The 15,849-nt window shown below is 48.5% G+C and overlaps 1 protein-coding gene and 1 non-coding gene across 2 annotated transcripts in view; one reads left to right on the forward strand and one right to left on the reverse strand.

Moving 5' to 3' along the window:
• Positions 1–165, forward strand: LOC149854007 (U1 spliceosomal RNA). The gene has a single exon (XR_016439060.1). It is a non-coding gene; the product is annotated as a U1 spliceosomal RNA (small nuclear RNA).
• Positions 166–9,263: 9,098 nt separating this feature from the next.
• The window catches only part of LOC149854008 (myeloperoxidase-like), a 57,719-nt gene continuing 51,133 nt past the window's right edge, over positions 9,264–15,849 (reverse strand). The window contains exons 12-13 of the mRNA XM_090026350.1: positions 12,988–13,205; positions 9,264–9,559 (exon numbers count right to left, since the gene is read on the reverse strand). Of these exons, the coding sequence (XP_089882476.1) occupies positions 9,534–9,559; positions 12,988–13,205 (244 nt within the window). The 3' untranslated portion in view covers positions 9,264–9,533. The remainder of the gene's footprint in view (positions 9,560–12,987; positions 13,206–15,849) is intronic.

Raw genomic sequence — 15,849 nt, forward strand, 5'->3', positions numbered from 1 at the left:
TTTGTAGAATGTGTTTGATAATAAAAAAAAAAAAAAAAAAGAGCTCCCCAGGACGAGGCCTGCCCCTTGCACTCTGGGCATGCTGACCCCTGCGATTTCCCCAAATGCGGGAAACTCGACTGCATAATTTGTGGTAGTGGGGGACTGCGTGCGTGCTTTCCCCCGCCTGCCTTCCTCGCGCGGTGCCAAAAGCAGCAGCAGCAGCAGCAGCAGCAGCAGCAGCAGCAGCGGGGGTGGGTGGGTGGGGCCGGGCCGGGCCGGGCTTAGCCGACTCCAGCTCTCTGCATGTTGCATGAAACAGGGCAGGGTAGAGCGTTCTTTGACTGTTGCCACTGTTGCTGCAGCAAAAGAGGGTAGGAGCAGGGGAATATGTGTGATTTTTCTTACTTGCTTTCCTTGCATGATGCTAAAAGCAGCAGCGTGGAACCAGCCCTCGCATTTTAGTGACTAGCTCTCTGCATGATGCATGGCTCAAGGCAGGGTACAGCCTTCATTGGTTGCCGTCATCACTCCTGCAGCGGCGGAAGAAGTCAGGATCATGGAAAAGTCCTTTGCAAGCTGGCCTAAGGCAGCAGTCAGCCATTACCTGCCTGATTTCCTCTTTGGAAGGCTCTGGAGCTGCACCCCGGGGCTCCTGTCTGGCTGGCTGGCAATGCCAGGACTCTGCTGCTGGTAAGGATAAGGATGATGTTCCGGTGCCAGTGAAGGCATGGCACTAGAGGGGTTTCTGGTCTCCTCCTGTCGCTTGTGAGCAGCAGCAGTGCCTGTGGTTGTAGCAGATGATGTAACTCATGTCACATCATTTTCCATTTTGGAGGGAAGCTGGTGAACCTAGTTGGCGGTCCCCAGGACCCCGTGGAGCTTGCCTGAGCCAGCTGGCCCCTGGTTGCAAGGGGCCCTCTTTCCTTCCTGCCCTTTTCAGGTGTTGCTTTTTAGCTTTTTGATGTTACAAATTAAGCATAGTCTATGCTTGCTTCCTGTACAAGAAGGGACCGAGGAAGGAGTTGAAGAACTGGAGGCCAATCAGTCTCCTAAAGTTTGACTAAAACCTGCTGGCCAAAGTTTTGGCTGAGATATTTAAATCTGTCCTAGGGGTAGTCATTCACGAGGACCAGTTGTGCCTGGTGCTGGGGCAAGAGATCCACTGAGCCCTTGTGTAACTGAGAGATGCACTGCAGCCAGAAAGGGAGAGAAGGTAGAGCATCCCTGTCCTAAATCTGGACCTGTAGGAGGCCTATGACAGAGTGTCTCATCTGTTACTGTTTCAGATGCTGGAGGAGATGGAAGTCCCCTTGACCTTTCTCAAATGGATCAGGACCCTCTACATGGAAGTAAGCAGCGAAGTGCAGATCAATGGTTTCCTGAGCACCTAGACCATGGTAGTCTTGGCGGAGGGGGCTGGGTCTGGCAGGGCTTCCCACTCTCCCTGATCCTGTCCATCTGCACCATCAAGCCCCTGGCCCAGCACCTGAGGCAGGACCCAGGGATCCGCAGATTCCACATCCCATGCAGCAATAAGGTGCTGGCTTACATGGACAATTTGAACATCCTGTGCTGAAACAGGGGGTCAGCAGAGAGAACCATGGTGCACACACAGGTATATGAGGTGGCAGCGGGTGCCAAGCTCAACATGAGCAAGAGAACTTCATAGTTTCATAGTTGGTAGGGTTGGAAGGGACCTGAGCAGATCATTGAGTCTGACCCCCTGCCATGGCAGGAAAGAATGTTGGGGTCAAACAACCCCAGCAAGGTGTCTATCTAGCCTCCTTTTGAAGACCCCCAGGATAGGAGTGATTACCACTTCCCTTGGAAGTTCGTTCCAGATCCTAGACACCCTGACTGTGAAGTAGCGCTTCCTGATATCTAGCCTGAATCTACTCGCTGTCAACTTATTGCCATTATTGCTTGTTACCCCCAGTAGTGCTCAGGAGAACAGGGACTCTCCCGTTGCCTGCTGGTCTCCCTTGGCCAATTTATAGACTGCCACTAGATCCCCTCTCAGCCTTCTCTTGTGGATGCTGAACAGGTTTAGGTCCTGTAGCTTCTTCTTGTAGGACCTACTCTGCTATCCCCTGATCATGTGAGTAGCCCTATGGACCCTCTCGATGCTGTCCACATCCCTCCTGGAATGCAGTGCCCAGAACTGGATGCAGTACTGCAACTGCGGCCTGACCAATGTGATACAGAGGGGGAGGCTCACTTCCTTGGACCTGTCCATGATGCATTGGTGGACGCATGACAGGATGCGGTTAGCCTTCCTGACTGCGTCCCCGCACTGGCAGCCCATGTTAATCCTTTCCTGCCTCTGTGCTGATGAGGGAAGGGAGTTCCCCAGCCTAGGTGCAGTACCTTGTACTTGTCACTATTGAATCCCATATTCTTCTCATCCCCCTACCCCTGTAACCTGTTCAGATCCAATTGCAGCCTGTCTCTCCCTTCTAGTGTGCCCACTTCTTCTCATAACTTAGTGTCATCTGTGAATTTGAACAAGGTGCTTTTCACCCCCACCTCATCCAAGTTGCTGCTGAAGATGTTGAACAGTGCAGACCTGAGGACCCCTCTACCCACATCCCTCCAGGTTAAAAATGACTCATCCACCACCACTGTCTGGGTGCAGCCCTCCAGCCAATTGGCAACCCATCTGACTGTGTAGGCATCAACACTACAATCTCCTAATTTTTTTAATGACAACGGGGTAAAGAGACAGTGTCGAAGGCCTTCCTAAAGTTCAGAAAGACTACATCCACTGCAACACCTGCATCCAAGTATTTTGTGATCTGGTCATAGAAGGCCACCAGGTTGGTCTGACAGGAACTGCCTCTAATGAACCCATGTTGGTTGCCCCTAAGCATACACTCCCCTGCTTGGACCTCGCAGATGTGCACCTGGATAATTTTGTCGAAGGGCTTCCCAAGGACTGAGGTAAGACTAACAGACCTATAATTTCCTGGGTCCACCTTGCCTCCCTTTTTTGAAAATGGGAACTACACTGGCCCTTTCCAGTCCTCTGGCACCTCACCAGAGCACCACAAGTGCTCGTAAATCTGTGCCAGGGGTTTTACCATGACCTTTGTTAATTCCCGCAACACTTTGAGGCAGAGCTCATCAGGACCTGCTGATTTGAACACAACCAGTCCGACCAGAAGCTCCCTGACCAGGTCCTCATTGACCCTGGGCCTGGCTGTGCCTCCCCCGGGACCACCACGGGTCCCGGTGGAGGGATGACCTGGTCCCTGCTCAGAAAAATGCAGGCAAACAAATTGTTAAATAGGTTAGCTTTGTCATCCAGTGAGACCAGATTTCCTAGCATGTTCTGCAGAGGCCCCACATTACCCGTAACCTTCTTTTTACCCCCTATGTATTTAAAAAAGGATTTCTTGTTATCCTTGATCCGAGTTGCTAGTCCCAGTTTTATCTCTGCCTTGGCTTTCCTAACAGCTCCCTACAATCCTGAGCACTGGAAGTATGGTCCTCCCTTCCATTGGGTTACACCTCCTCCTTAGCTTTGAGACTTGTCTTTCCGTGGGCAAGCTCAGGGACCTGGAGTCTCTGGGAGTGTCTCTCTTCCCCATGAGGCAGGTCAGGATCCTTGGGATAGATTTCAACTCTGAGCTGAGCAGCAGGACAGCATGGGAGAAGGCAGAGGCAAAGGTGAAGCAGAAACAGGCTGTGGATCATGTGCTCCCTCTCCATGACCAGGGCGGGGGGAGGCATTGCACTTGTGAAGGTGGTGTTGTTACCAGTGCATATTTACATTGCACTGGTCTTAACCCCCTGGATCCTGTGGGTGACACGCATGGAAGGGGGGATGTGCATTTTCTTCCAGGGCTCCAAATGGGAAAAGGTCACCCAGAAGACCTTGCACTAGGACAAGAGAGCCAGGGACAGAGGCATTCCAGACATCCTCCTGTTCCTGTGGACCAAGTATATGAGCCTCATCTACAAGCTGGTGACCCATGCAGAATTCAAAACCTCTTGCCTCATAAGATATTTTGCAGGGCACATCCTGAGACACTGGAGGATATATACCCCAACCAAGTGTAGCCCGTGGATCATGGGCTCACCTTGGTTCTATGAGACCCTGAACCAGTGCCATATATTCAGTACAACCTGCAAAGCACAGGCCTAGTGACCATGAGAAATCACAGGAATATCCAGGAGCTTGTGGTCAATGTGCTCCCACACAGCCTGGCTTGTGTTACCCAGGAGCAGGTCCATGAGCCTCACAAAGACCTGCACAAAAATCACAAGGACCTGAATGAACTGACTTATAGCCAATGAAGCTCTATCAGTGATGTCTTTAGAGAGAGGGGTAGCTGGGAAAGCCCAGCTGCCTGTGGCCCTTCTCCAACTGCCGTCAAGTCACTGAGACAATCAACCAACTCCTCTGGCCCTGCATCTGCACCTGCACCAAAGAAATATAAAAAAGGTGAAGCAGCTCTGCAAAGTGGTGACTGGCATCAGCCATCTAACCAGAGAAGCGGTGCTGTGCCAGCACCTCAACAAACACAAGGGAAGCCTGTCGCCCCATTTCTATCAGTTGCATCCTGCATCTGGAGTGCCCTGTAGAAGGCCAGAAACCTCCTGGCATACAGGCACACAGACATAGAGGTAGTAGGCTGTGTGAAAATGGCTATGAGCAAACTCCAGACCTACTACCAGAAATCGGTAGTGGAGGATGGAGAGGACACAGCCAAAGCCACCTGGCACAGAGACATGTGGCACAGGATCAGCCAACATCCCCCAAGCAGAGAGGGGAGCAGTGACAGCAAAGAAGCGGAAAGGACAAGAAGAACCAAGGATAGCTACAGTGACAGCAGCAGTGGGACCTCCAGCGGGAGCTGGAAAGACAACAACAGAGAGGACACTTGAACTGAATATATGACCCCGCAAGTGGGGTGGGGATGGAAGGGAAGTGTTGCCTGGTCTGAGGGAACAGGATTTGCTTGTTTGTTTTGTGCACAATGCGGATATTGCAATGGGTTTGGGTGGCCAGTGGGCCTTTGTACGGGTGTGCAGGTGCGGTTTTTGTAACAGGTGAAAGTATGGTGGGGTGATACTAGGAGTGTAGATAGATTTTAAAAAAAAAAAAAGCTTAAAGTTACACATATCTCTCTATATATAGTCTATGCTTCCCTGGCAAGGGAAACTGACCGTGGAGGTGGTCTTCCTAGTTATTCCCAGGGAAGACCACTCTTCTGGCACAGGGATAGTACCTGCTAAGGTAATGTATTGTAAAGCTCCCACTTAAAGCCAAACCCTTCCTACTTCAGCAGCTAAGTCCACTTTATGGAAATGGGAGACTTCTCCCTGGCTTACAGCTGAGGGCAAGCGAAACTCATGGGCATCCAAACCCCAAGCCTCTGGGCATGGCCTGCAAACAGGATGCCTGCCAAAGTTTTTGGAAAAAATCTGAACCCCCCCAGATGGCCACTTATGGTTCTGGACTGACTCCTGGATCTGGAATTTGTTTTGGCTAAGTTTACCTGGAATACAGAAAAAAAAATTTTAAAAAACCAACAAAAAACAAGTTTCTGCTCTTATCAGTTTAAGCGCTGATAACGCCTCGCTACTCAGGTCAGTTTCCTTTGGACTGAGGCTTGGCACCAGCTTCATTGGTCCTGGAAGGATGGTTGAGCTGCTGCCAGCTCCCCTTGGGGGCAGCTGTCCCCGTGGTCCAGATCCGGAGCTGATCTGTAGTTTGCTGGCAGGTGGCTATGCCTGCTCCAGTGCAGAGTGGGGGAGAGGGAGGAGGAGGGATCACTGCAGAGGCAGCAGGGCTGGTCAACCCTCTCCAGCTTTGCCAGCTCACCCCAAGATGGCTTCATTCCACAGCTGGGAGCAAAGTCTGCTCACAGCCCATTTCTGCATCCACACAGGCAGTAGCAGAGACCGATACCTGCAGCCCAATCCACCTTCCTGTCCCTAAACAGTGGCATCCCTGGCAGCACCCACCTCCACATCTTGCCATGCTGCATGTGGATGGGATGCATGGAGCAGGGCACTGCGGGAGCTGTGGAACTGCAGCTCAGAGCTTGCTGGATTTCAGCCAGGGCTGGGGACTGGCCTTGCTCTCTTCTGCCCCCTAGGGCTTGGTACACAAAGTTGAACGGAGTCCAGCAGTGGCTGCCCACCTAGCTGCCCATACCTGTCATGTCTCCATTTGGTTCTCCGGTCCCCTCACTAGGGGGATCACCTGGCTGAGGAGGGCATCGCCAGCGCTAAGGGTCTCGGTGGCCTCGAGGAAGGGCTTGAGGACTACCAAGATCCAGGAGATGGAGCCCCACTCAGCTCTGTTCAGGGGGCTGCTGATCCCAATCTCCCCAAGCAAGGCCATTTCATCGATGGCCTTCTGGTGTTCTACCAACCTGTTGAGCATCAGGTATGTGGCGTTCCACTGAGTCTCCACATCCGGCATGATTTTGTGCTGTGGGATGCTCAGCTTTGCTTGTTTCTCCTGCAGCATCTTGCCCCGCTTGATTTTGAAATGCAGGAAGGTGGTGAGCTACTTCCACCACAGCATCAACTGGCTTGTAGCAGTAGTGGTGGCAGCACTGTCACTGGCAGCCCTGTCCCCCTCCACGGCATCCTTCACTATTAGGTGCAGCCTGTGTGCCACACAGCGGATGCCAACAAAGTTGGTATCATGGACAGCCTTCACCATATTGGCCCTGTTGTCAGTGACCATGGGTGAGCTTAGCCTGCCCAATGAGCCACCCCTGCACCATACAGTTCATGGCCCCCATGATCTCCCTTGCTGTGTGGGACTCATCCAGCACCTTGGCTTGCAGGAGACCCCACCGACGACCTGACTGATAGCACCAGTGCTCTTTGAGGTAGAGGTAGGCGTGATCACCACCCTGGCTGCTCCAGATGTTGGAGGTGAAGTGCAAGGCTACCTACGGCTCTGCCTTGTACAGCTCCTCCCTCAAGTACTCCCTGAATGCCTCAGAAAGGGAGGACACCATCATCCTGCTCAAGGTGGTGTGTGGGCCCTTTGTAAAATGGATCCAGAAGTGCTACAAACTGCCTGAACCCTAGCTGCTCAATTAGGGAGAAGGGCTGGCTATCCAGACCAAACATCTCCCCAATGCTCTGGGTGATCTTGCTTGCCTTGGGAATGCGCTCCCTTTCTGTCCACCTTTCCCCCACTGGTCCAGGGTAGCCTGCCTCTGCTTTGGGGGGAAGGGGGCTTTGGTGTGAGTGGGGAATTTCCCTTTCAGCAAAATCACACTGGTGCCAGGCTGAGCAGGAAGGGGAAGGGGGTGCTGCCTCCTCAGATGCGGCAGCATCGCCATGGCGGAATAGTGGCTCACTTCTTTTTCTTCCTTGGCAGTGCTGGCAGATGGCAAACCTGGGATCATTTGCCAGCTCAGAATACTCCCACACTATACTACTCCCCCACTTCTGTGTTGAGGCTGAGGATCCTGCCTTATCCCACTTCTCAGCAGGCTGAGGCTCAACAGTAGGAGGAGTTGCCTCAGCTGAGCCACTTGCCTCCACAACCTCAGCCTCCTCCAAGGTGCTGCTTTCTGGAGGAGACCTGGGTCTAGGGGGAATTTGAGGGGTGTGGAGCACAAACTCACATTCCCCCTCAGTCCCCAGACTTGCTTGAGCCAGTGCTCTCAGCATCCCTGGTTCCAGCTCCAGCTCCTCCTCTGGCAGTGGGAGGCTCATGCTGAGATGAAATTGGGGTGGATCAGACAGTGATTCCACTGCTGGTGCCTACTTCTGCGCTGAGCGGAGGTGGTGCACGTGCAGGGACATCAGGTGCAGACACTGCTTCCACCTCCTGGCTTCCACTGGCAGCACTGATGTCATGGCTGCTTGGGAAGAGAATGCACCTGTGTTGGGGGTGGGGAGCTTGCAGCTCTAACTCTACCCCTACCCCCTCTCCCTCCGCTGCCAGAAGACCTGGCACCTGTTTTTCTAACATGCTTCATATTGATCTTTCCTGTTCTGCAAAAGGACTCTATGTGTGTGTCAGTCTTTTTGTAGTGTGTGTTTTATTCCCGCTGTTGCGTGCATGCACTGGCCTTTCTTTGATTGCTTGCTTCAGTGTTAATAGTTATGTAAAAATTGTGTGCTGCCTATCTTTCTTCTCCTAGGAATATCTGATTTTTCTTTATATTGTGTGTCTGTGTGAGTGCAATCGGTGCGCCTCCCTACACAGTGATGGATCACACTGGCAGGGAAAAGACAGCTTTCGTTTTTCAAAGTTTCCAAAAAAGAAAAAAGAGCAAATATAAATTCAAAGAAATTAATTGAATAGTAATAGTAATAGTAATTGAATAGCTAAGCTAAGCTAAATCCTACCTAATCCTTTCTAACACGAAAAAGTTCAACTACTGAGTAAAGCAAGCAAGCTGAAATGCTTGAGTCTGAGGGTTCCTTTCTCATGCAGTTCCTGAGAGGGAACAAGCTAGGAAAAAGCACAGCATCCCTGCAAACAGAGGCTTTTATGTTGTTTCTAGGTCCCGCCCCCCAGATGCTGTCGTTGGAAAGGCAGCCAGAGATAAATCCTTCTCACTGGTCACCTACATGTCAGTCTTCCCCCTATGATCCCTTCCTCCCCCACTCCCCCTCCCTCTTCTCACTTTCAGTTTCAGCTTCCAAAGCATCGGAAGCATTTCTGAAGTGCTTCAGAAGCTCTGAACTGCTTTGGACAGCTTAACTGAGCCTACACTTCGATCTGGGCATACTGTTTCAGATGCCGAAGTACGATCTGAAGCCTCACGCAGCCCTAGTGGGGAGAGAGAGGACACTGTATCCTGGTATTTTGGAGGAGTTTAACTTGAGCAGCACATCTGTGGGGAGTTGCCACACATTAATGGAACAGAAGCTGGGTTCTGTGCATCAGAGATAACCCTACCCTGGAGTGGCATATCTTTGAGCCACATCATGAGTGCTTTAAGCCATATTAAGGTATTGACATAAGACCATCCAGAAGTTGGGAGCTCCAGGAGTTGTACAGAATTACTGTGCAACAAGGCCCTAACACTGTTTTTAATATGGTATTAAATTAATGTGCTGCAAAACCTGTATTTGTTCCATTGTTTCATTTACTACACAACAATATTGAGAAATGGGAATTGCTGGTGCCTTACTATAGTGTGTACATAAATTAGGATTTATTGAGTTAAGATACTACAAATATACAATTTTCTGATTCACCTTTGTAGCAAATATGGGAAGAGAATCCATCATTTTAACATTCAGGTATTAAGAACTAGTGCCAGTAGGCAGCCTAAAATCACTGATTTCTAAAATCTTCACTTCTGTGATTTGTTTGAGTCTGGATTTTCATACCCAGTAATATTAGCAAATTATGTTTCTCATAACAATGCCTACCTTCAAGATAATACAGTACTTGTAAATGGATGCCCTCAAAGCCAAAACAAAAGCAGACAAATCTGACAGCAGCTGTGCATCACTAGCTGTGAAAACACAAGCAGTTAGTTTGAGAGAACATGGATAGTAGTCCTTCCTGGCAACGTCCTATTGTCAGCCCTCCAGGACAACCTTCATTTACATCAGAAAGAACCACGGAACTTCTCATCTGTGGGGTGAAATGAGAGGTGTTAATATATGAGAAATCTTGTGCCCAGGGAGCAATCCCAGTTTCCCACTGGTCTTCTCTCCTTTATTGATTTTGTTTTTAGTGCTCACTATTCCTGGTTATCTGGGTTGCCCAATTTACCCTTTTAAAATTCTGCACAGAGTTAGCTCTGAGATTTCCTATGGTACCAAGACCTGTTAAAAATACATATCTGCAGCTTGGAGAGCCCCCTAGACAATTCTTTTAATATTTCTGGCTGCAAATTCTCTGGTCCCCTTTAACTTCAGCAGTTGGTGTGTAAAGTCTTGCCCCCACCCACTCTCACTATAGAAGCTATTTCACTCAATTCAGATTCAGTTGCTTTCCAATAACACCCTGTAATGTAACTGAGAGGCAGTCTAGATAATTATATGGTCCCTACTGGCCTCCGTCCCTAAGAAGAGGGTAGCAGTAGTGGTGCTGGTTAAAATCAGGCAAAGTTTAAGCCAAATACATTCTGCTTAGGACAAACACAACTGCTCTCCTGCTGTCCTGCCACTGTGGCATCTAGCCCCCCCCACTGAACTCAGACCCCAGTACAAAACATTTATCCTGATTTTTCAAAGCATGATCCTGTGAGATCAGCTTTCCCTCTGTACCTAGGACCTCCCATGACAGTTGAATTGCACTAGAAGCATATGATTGGCCACTAGGGCTGATGGAGACCAACAGTTCTCTTTCATGAGAAATGTCAAGGTTTGGGAACAAATTTCCATCCCATGCAGCTGAAGGAACTAGTGAACACATTTTGTTTGATTAAAAAATATGTTTGCAAAAGGGAATTTCGTTGACAATTATAGTTTTCAGGAAATGTTGAGCTTTTTTGCTTTGGCCAAAGTCAGAATGAAGGCAAATTAAAAATATATATATATATTTTCTGTGAACTAGGAGCTGTTTTCCCACCAGCTGAACATTTAATGAGCGATGGACCACCAGCAAGATCTTGTTGGTGTCACTGGGATAACCCTAGGTAACTCAGAGGGATGGAAGACCACGAGTGTCAATGAAGCCCCTCTGCTCTAGGCCCAGGCGAGCCAGCCCCCGCCCCCTTCCCCAACCTTTGTAACCCTTTCTGTGACTTTTCTAATCTCCTGTAATACTGGAAAACAGGATGAGTAGCAAGCAAGCTAAAACTCCCTAAAAACTGTTGTTATCTGTGGAATGCAAGAGCACTGCTCAGAGAAAGAAGGGAGAAGGGAAAGGGGAGGGGGGGGGCCAGCTGGTGGAAAACTACCAAGAAAATGACCAAGGTATAAATATACACTGTTGCAGGGCTAGGCGCGCAGGATTTGAGACAATACAGTCTCCCTGCACCTTTTACTTGAGCTCAAATAAACGCTGTCTACTTCTCCCCCCAGTGTGTTTATTTGGGGCAACGCACACCAGGCAACAAACCCAATTGTTGCCTCCCTCGGGCACCTTGTGCTGGCAACAATCTTCATATGGGTGAAGTGCAGGAATCTGTAGAACAGCTCCCAAGGGAAGCATTCTAAACCCTACTAGATGGGAAACTGTAACACTATACAGAGGCTACTGGAAACAAGCCTATGCTGATCCCTGGGAGGCAGCCTTTGAGGGACACCATCTCCTTCCATTCTGTGCTATAGGAATCTGTCTCACACAATGTTTAAGTACAGGGATCTATATGGTGCTCTCAGAATATGCTCCACACATAGTGAAACCTTAGAGCTCCAGGGCGCAGTTTAACTTGCAAAGGCATAAGCAGAAGAGTTCCTTGAGCTTCAGTGTGCCTGACTTGGATTATAACTGTGAGCAGGTTGAGCAGGTGCAGTCTGTTCACTGAAGAGGTTAGAGCTCCTGTAGCAAGGGTGCTCTGAACAGCTTCCAGCAGAAGGCCTTCTGGAGAACAGTGCTGAGGGACTGCAAAGCATGGTGGAGGGCCAGAGAAGCTTCAGGAGACAAGCTTTAGTACAGCAAATGCATCAGAGAAGGGAAAACCAGAGAACTAATGAGAAAGAACTTTGGTTGTAATGGACATTTTGAATACAATGCTCGGTGTGCAACTGCTGTGGGACTAGGCTAGCCTACAAGGGCTTGAATCCTAATTATCTGAAGTAAATTAAACCAATATGGACAAGGCACTCCTCCAAAATATAAATGTGCCCACTGGGAGGGAGTTCAGCAGGAAGGAGCAAACGTACATGTAGATATGCCTATGAGTGGGAAATGAGCTGAAGGAGAAAGGTCAAGGTCAGGGACAGGGGAAAGAGTGGGGCTGGAAGGGGAACACTAGAGTAGATCTGGGCTGAGAAGGCCAAGAAGTACCAGGAGGAAGAGTTTCCACAGGGGTCCTATCACTCATATTTCTCTTGGTGTGGAAATGGATATCACCTTTGTGCCACCGTAAAAAGAAACATACCCCTTATTGTAACACAAATGCCCCAAACTTGAGGCCATGACATAGGTTGTACCAATGTTTTTCTACTTTATCGTGGTGGGCTTTAAGTAGGTTTATGGTGGGACAGTGCAGTTAGACCAGAGCTCCCTTGCTCTTCAGCCATCGTGGAAGTGCCTGCCTGGATTCCTGTCTGGGATTCCCAAATGCCCATAAACACTTCAGCATGATCCTAGGGCTGGGACTGCCAATCAACTGATTAGCAGCCCCCAACCCTGGGGCCACACTGGAGTGTCCAGTTTGCTCCAGTGTGACCTGTAGGCTGCATTTCTGTAAACAGAGAAAGCCAGGGTTTCCCACATACTGCACAGTAAATGCACACATGTAGTCATGCCCAATAACTGAAATTACTGCACAATAAGAACATACATCTACATGTACATGCCCATGCTAAACAGTAAATATGGAGACTTACACCAACTTCAGTGTAAATTTGATACCTGCATAATGCAGGTATCAAAGTTATGCCCAATTAGTTACTGTGCAGTAATGCACGTTACTGCACAGTAACTCAGGAGGCCTCCCTGCTGGGTCTGCCCAGCCACTAAGGGGCCAGCCTGAGACAGCCCCAGGGCTCCTGGCTAGCCACCTCTCCTGGCTTCAGTTTGTTAATCCCAAAGGCTTGCAGCCATGTGGCCAGAGGCAGAAGCTTCCCCCGCTCCCATTTCTCCGCTCCCCCCGCCACCCTCTGATGGCCACAGACGCGCGTAGCAGGCTGCTCTGACCCAGGACTAAATTTAGTCCTAGGTCGATTTCCAAGGCATGTCTTTGTAAGCAGGGAACACATTGCCTGTTGTTTCATAAGATCTATTTGTGGGACAATAGGTGACATTTCACCCAGTGACGTGGATCAGCTGTGCCAGCACATATTCCATGACAGCTGATCCATTTCATTTGGTAATGTCTATTTTAAGGCTCTGTGTTGGGGAAATGTGTAGGCAGAAGACCAGAGAGATGAGAGGATCCACTCTACCTTCTAGTGCACTGTGACTCTCTTCTTTCCAGGATGACAAGTCAAGACTGTCAATCTTGCTACAGTTCACAAAGTCCCAGGGATAGCTATTGACCTTGAGCACATCCCTGGGGACCATTCTGAGGCGGGTGTTGTCACAAATCACCCGTGACAATGAGACGATGCTCAGGGCACGACGCTGCTGCAGAGTAAAAACTCCCGGGTTCTCCCACCAGAACCTGCAAAGAGGCAGCAAGAATAACAGAGTAAGAATCTGTGCTTCTCTTCCTTGGGGTTGAACTCAGCCTGGGGGATCATGGCTTTAGTTTCTCCACAGGAATGAAAAGATGGCTTTGCTGTGAAAAACGTAAATGGAAGAGCGAAATGTAGGTCCAACAAAGCCACAAGTGAAACCCTGCCCCCATTGCTGCAATGAGGCTACAATTCCATCATTATTTAAACAATTTATTTCTTTATACTAATAAGTATCCTGTAATAAAGCAAACCCCTTGTAAAGTTATCACAGAATCCTAGGGTGCAGCTCAAGTGCACTGTGAAAAACAAAACATGCTAGTGATTGCAAAGCTGAGGACTGAATAGCAACTGTCCCTGTTACATGTTACATGTCCAACACAGCCACAAATAAAATGACTAAAGCTTCTGGGGTGCATAAAGGTGCTTCCATATTGCCATTTTGAGCATAAAGCAGAATTAAGGATTAGTTGCCATCAGCAAATATGGCAAACAGAAGTTAAGTCTAGATTTCCATGTCCACAGTCAATTCATATTTAAATATTTCAGACCACTCAGGAATCATGGAGTGACACTTTTGGCCAGTGCCATGCAGGAGGTCAGACTAAGGGTCAGTTACAAATAGAACTTGCAAACTGTTTAGGTAGCACACCATCAAAAATGTAGGCACTGTCACTCTGGAAGGGTGATCCAATTTAACAGGGCTAAATCTCCTACACATAAAATGAGGAGAATTAGGCACATTCCAGGAGCAACCAAGGAAGTAGAGATGCTCAGCACGTACCTGCCTACAGAAGCCATGTGGCCTAGCTAAGAGGTGTGGAAAGGGTTGCCTGAAGGCTGACTCATTCTTGGAACTTAGGTATATAACTTGGGGGGCTTGGGATCCATTCCCAAGATAACCCAGGAGAAGCACCTACCAGCTACACACACTCACTCTTGAACAATGGCGGTGATGCTGCCACCCACCTTTCTGCCTACTAACATGGTAGTTAGAATACTCACACAGGAAGTGGAAGACCTAGCTTTTAGACATTCCTCAGCTACAGGGGGATCATACTCACATCTCCCATTTCCCAGTGAGTGTTTGAACTGCTGGCCTAGGTGGAAGCACCCTGCATGCTTCTGTTTGCAGATGAGCAACCATACAGCCAAGAATGCAAGATCCATGGCATTAGAAGGAACACAACCCCAATCACAAAGATGAAACAGCATCACAAAGATGAAATGAGAGCACCCAATTCCAGAATAGTGTATAGCTTGTGAGGGAACTCTCCTGAGGATGGAGCAGGTGGTCCAGAATCCCCATAGGCAGCAGAAGGAATTGCACTGAGTTCTAGGCTCTCCTCCTAAACTGAACTGTGGGTCTCCCACACCCTGCTCTAACAACTAGACTGTGGTACAAAAGGGGAAAGATCACCAACTTGTGAATGTATAAATGGCCTAATGGACATTTATTGTGGGGAAGTGACACCTGACTTTAATTCAACTCGTAAACAAAAACTGCCACAACTTTAAGAGCTGCTAAGGTGGCAATAAATGAAACACTCAAATAGACAGGTTTACATTTTTCATGTTGGTCTGCTACAGACTGCTCGATACAGACTGGTCTCCATCCATTCAAACATCACCACCTTCAAAGAGATGTGATGGTGTGCCTTGCTTTTCTTCAGAGTCTGTTTTCAAAGACTAATATACTGGGATCTAATTTTTTGCTTCACAATCTCTTTCACATAAGAATAGGTTCTAATCATGGCAATATAAGCTTGAAGTAACTGAAGAATACCTTCTCTATTTAAAAAGTTCTGGTTAGTAAATACACTAACAGGATTCTGCTGAAGTATGTAGGCACTGCAATACTTTTTTCCACATAGAAGTTCCTGTGATAGACTGTTTTCTTCACATGAGGTTAGCAGGATGCAGTTTCCAATAGTGCTGATACAGCACTGGCCACACTGTCTCAAAAGGTATCACATAATAAAAGAGTTTCATGGTCCCTCCTCTGTCTCCTCCCATTTTCCAGTTACTTTTTTTCCTCTCTCCTTATAAGGAGTTTCACCATGCCTTCAATCACTCTTGCTTCCTTTCTCGAAAAAGTGCATGCAGGAATAAACTACCTGAAGAAAAAACACTGGAATGCCTGCTAACCCTGTTTCACAACACCAGAACTAAGAGAGAGTTGATGAAACTGGGAGGAATCAAATTCAAGCCAGATGAAAGGAAACACTTTTCACATCATCCACAATTAGGCGGTGACACAGACTATCTATGAGGCAAAGAATTTAGCAAAATTCAAAGAGGCTACCCACATAAATAACAGAAATAGCTAGGGGTATACTAGATATTAGGTCTTAAGGTTTATGCCAATCTATCAATTACAAAGCAGATAATTGACTGAATGTAGAAGACAGCTTGTCCAACACATGCTCACTGTGGGATTCTTACCCCTTTCCCTGAGCAGTTGAAACGGATTACTGTAAGAGATGGGAAACTGGGGTAGATGGAGCATGGTTTGATCCAGGCTGGTTGTTCCTGTGCTCCATGCAAGCTGGTGGCATGCAATGTTTCTAGACGTGGATCAGCTCCAGATTCTGCATGGCCCTTACACAAGCACTTGAGATCTCCCCGCTT

Source organism: Crocodylus siamensis, chromosome 13, assembly GCF_052110815.1.
Source record: "Crocodylus siamensis isolate JL-2025a chromosome 13, ASM5211081v1, whole genome shotgun sequence".
Classification (NCBI taxonomy): Eukaryota; Metazoa; Chordata; order Crocodylia; family Crocodylidae; genus Crocodylus; species Crocodylus siamensis.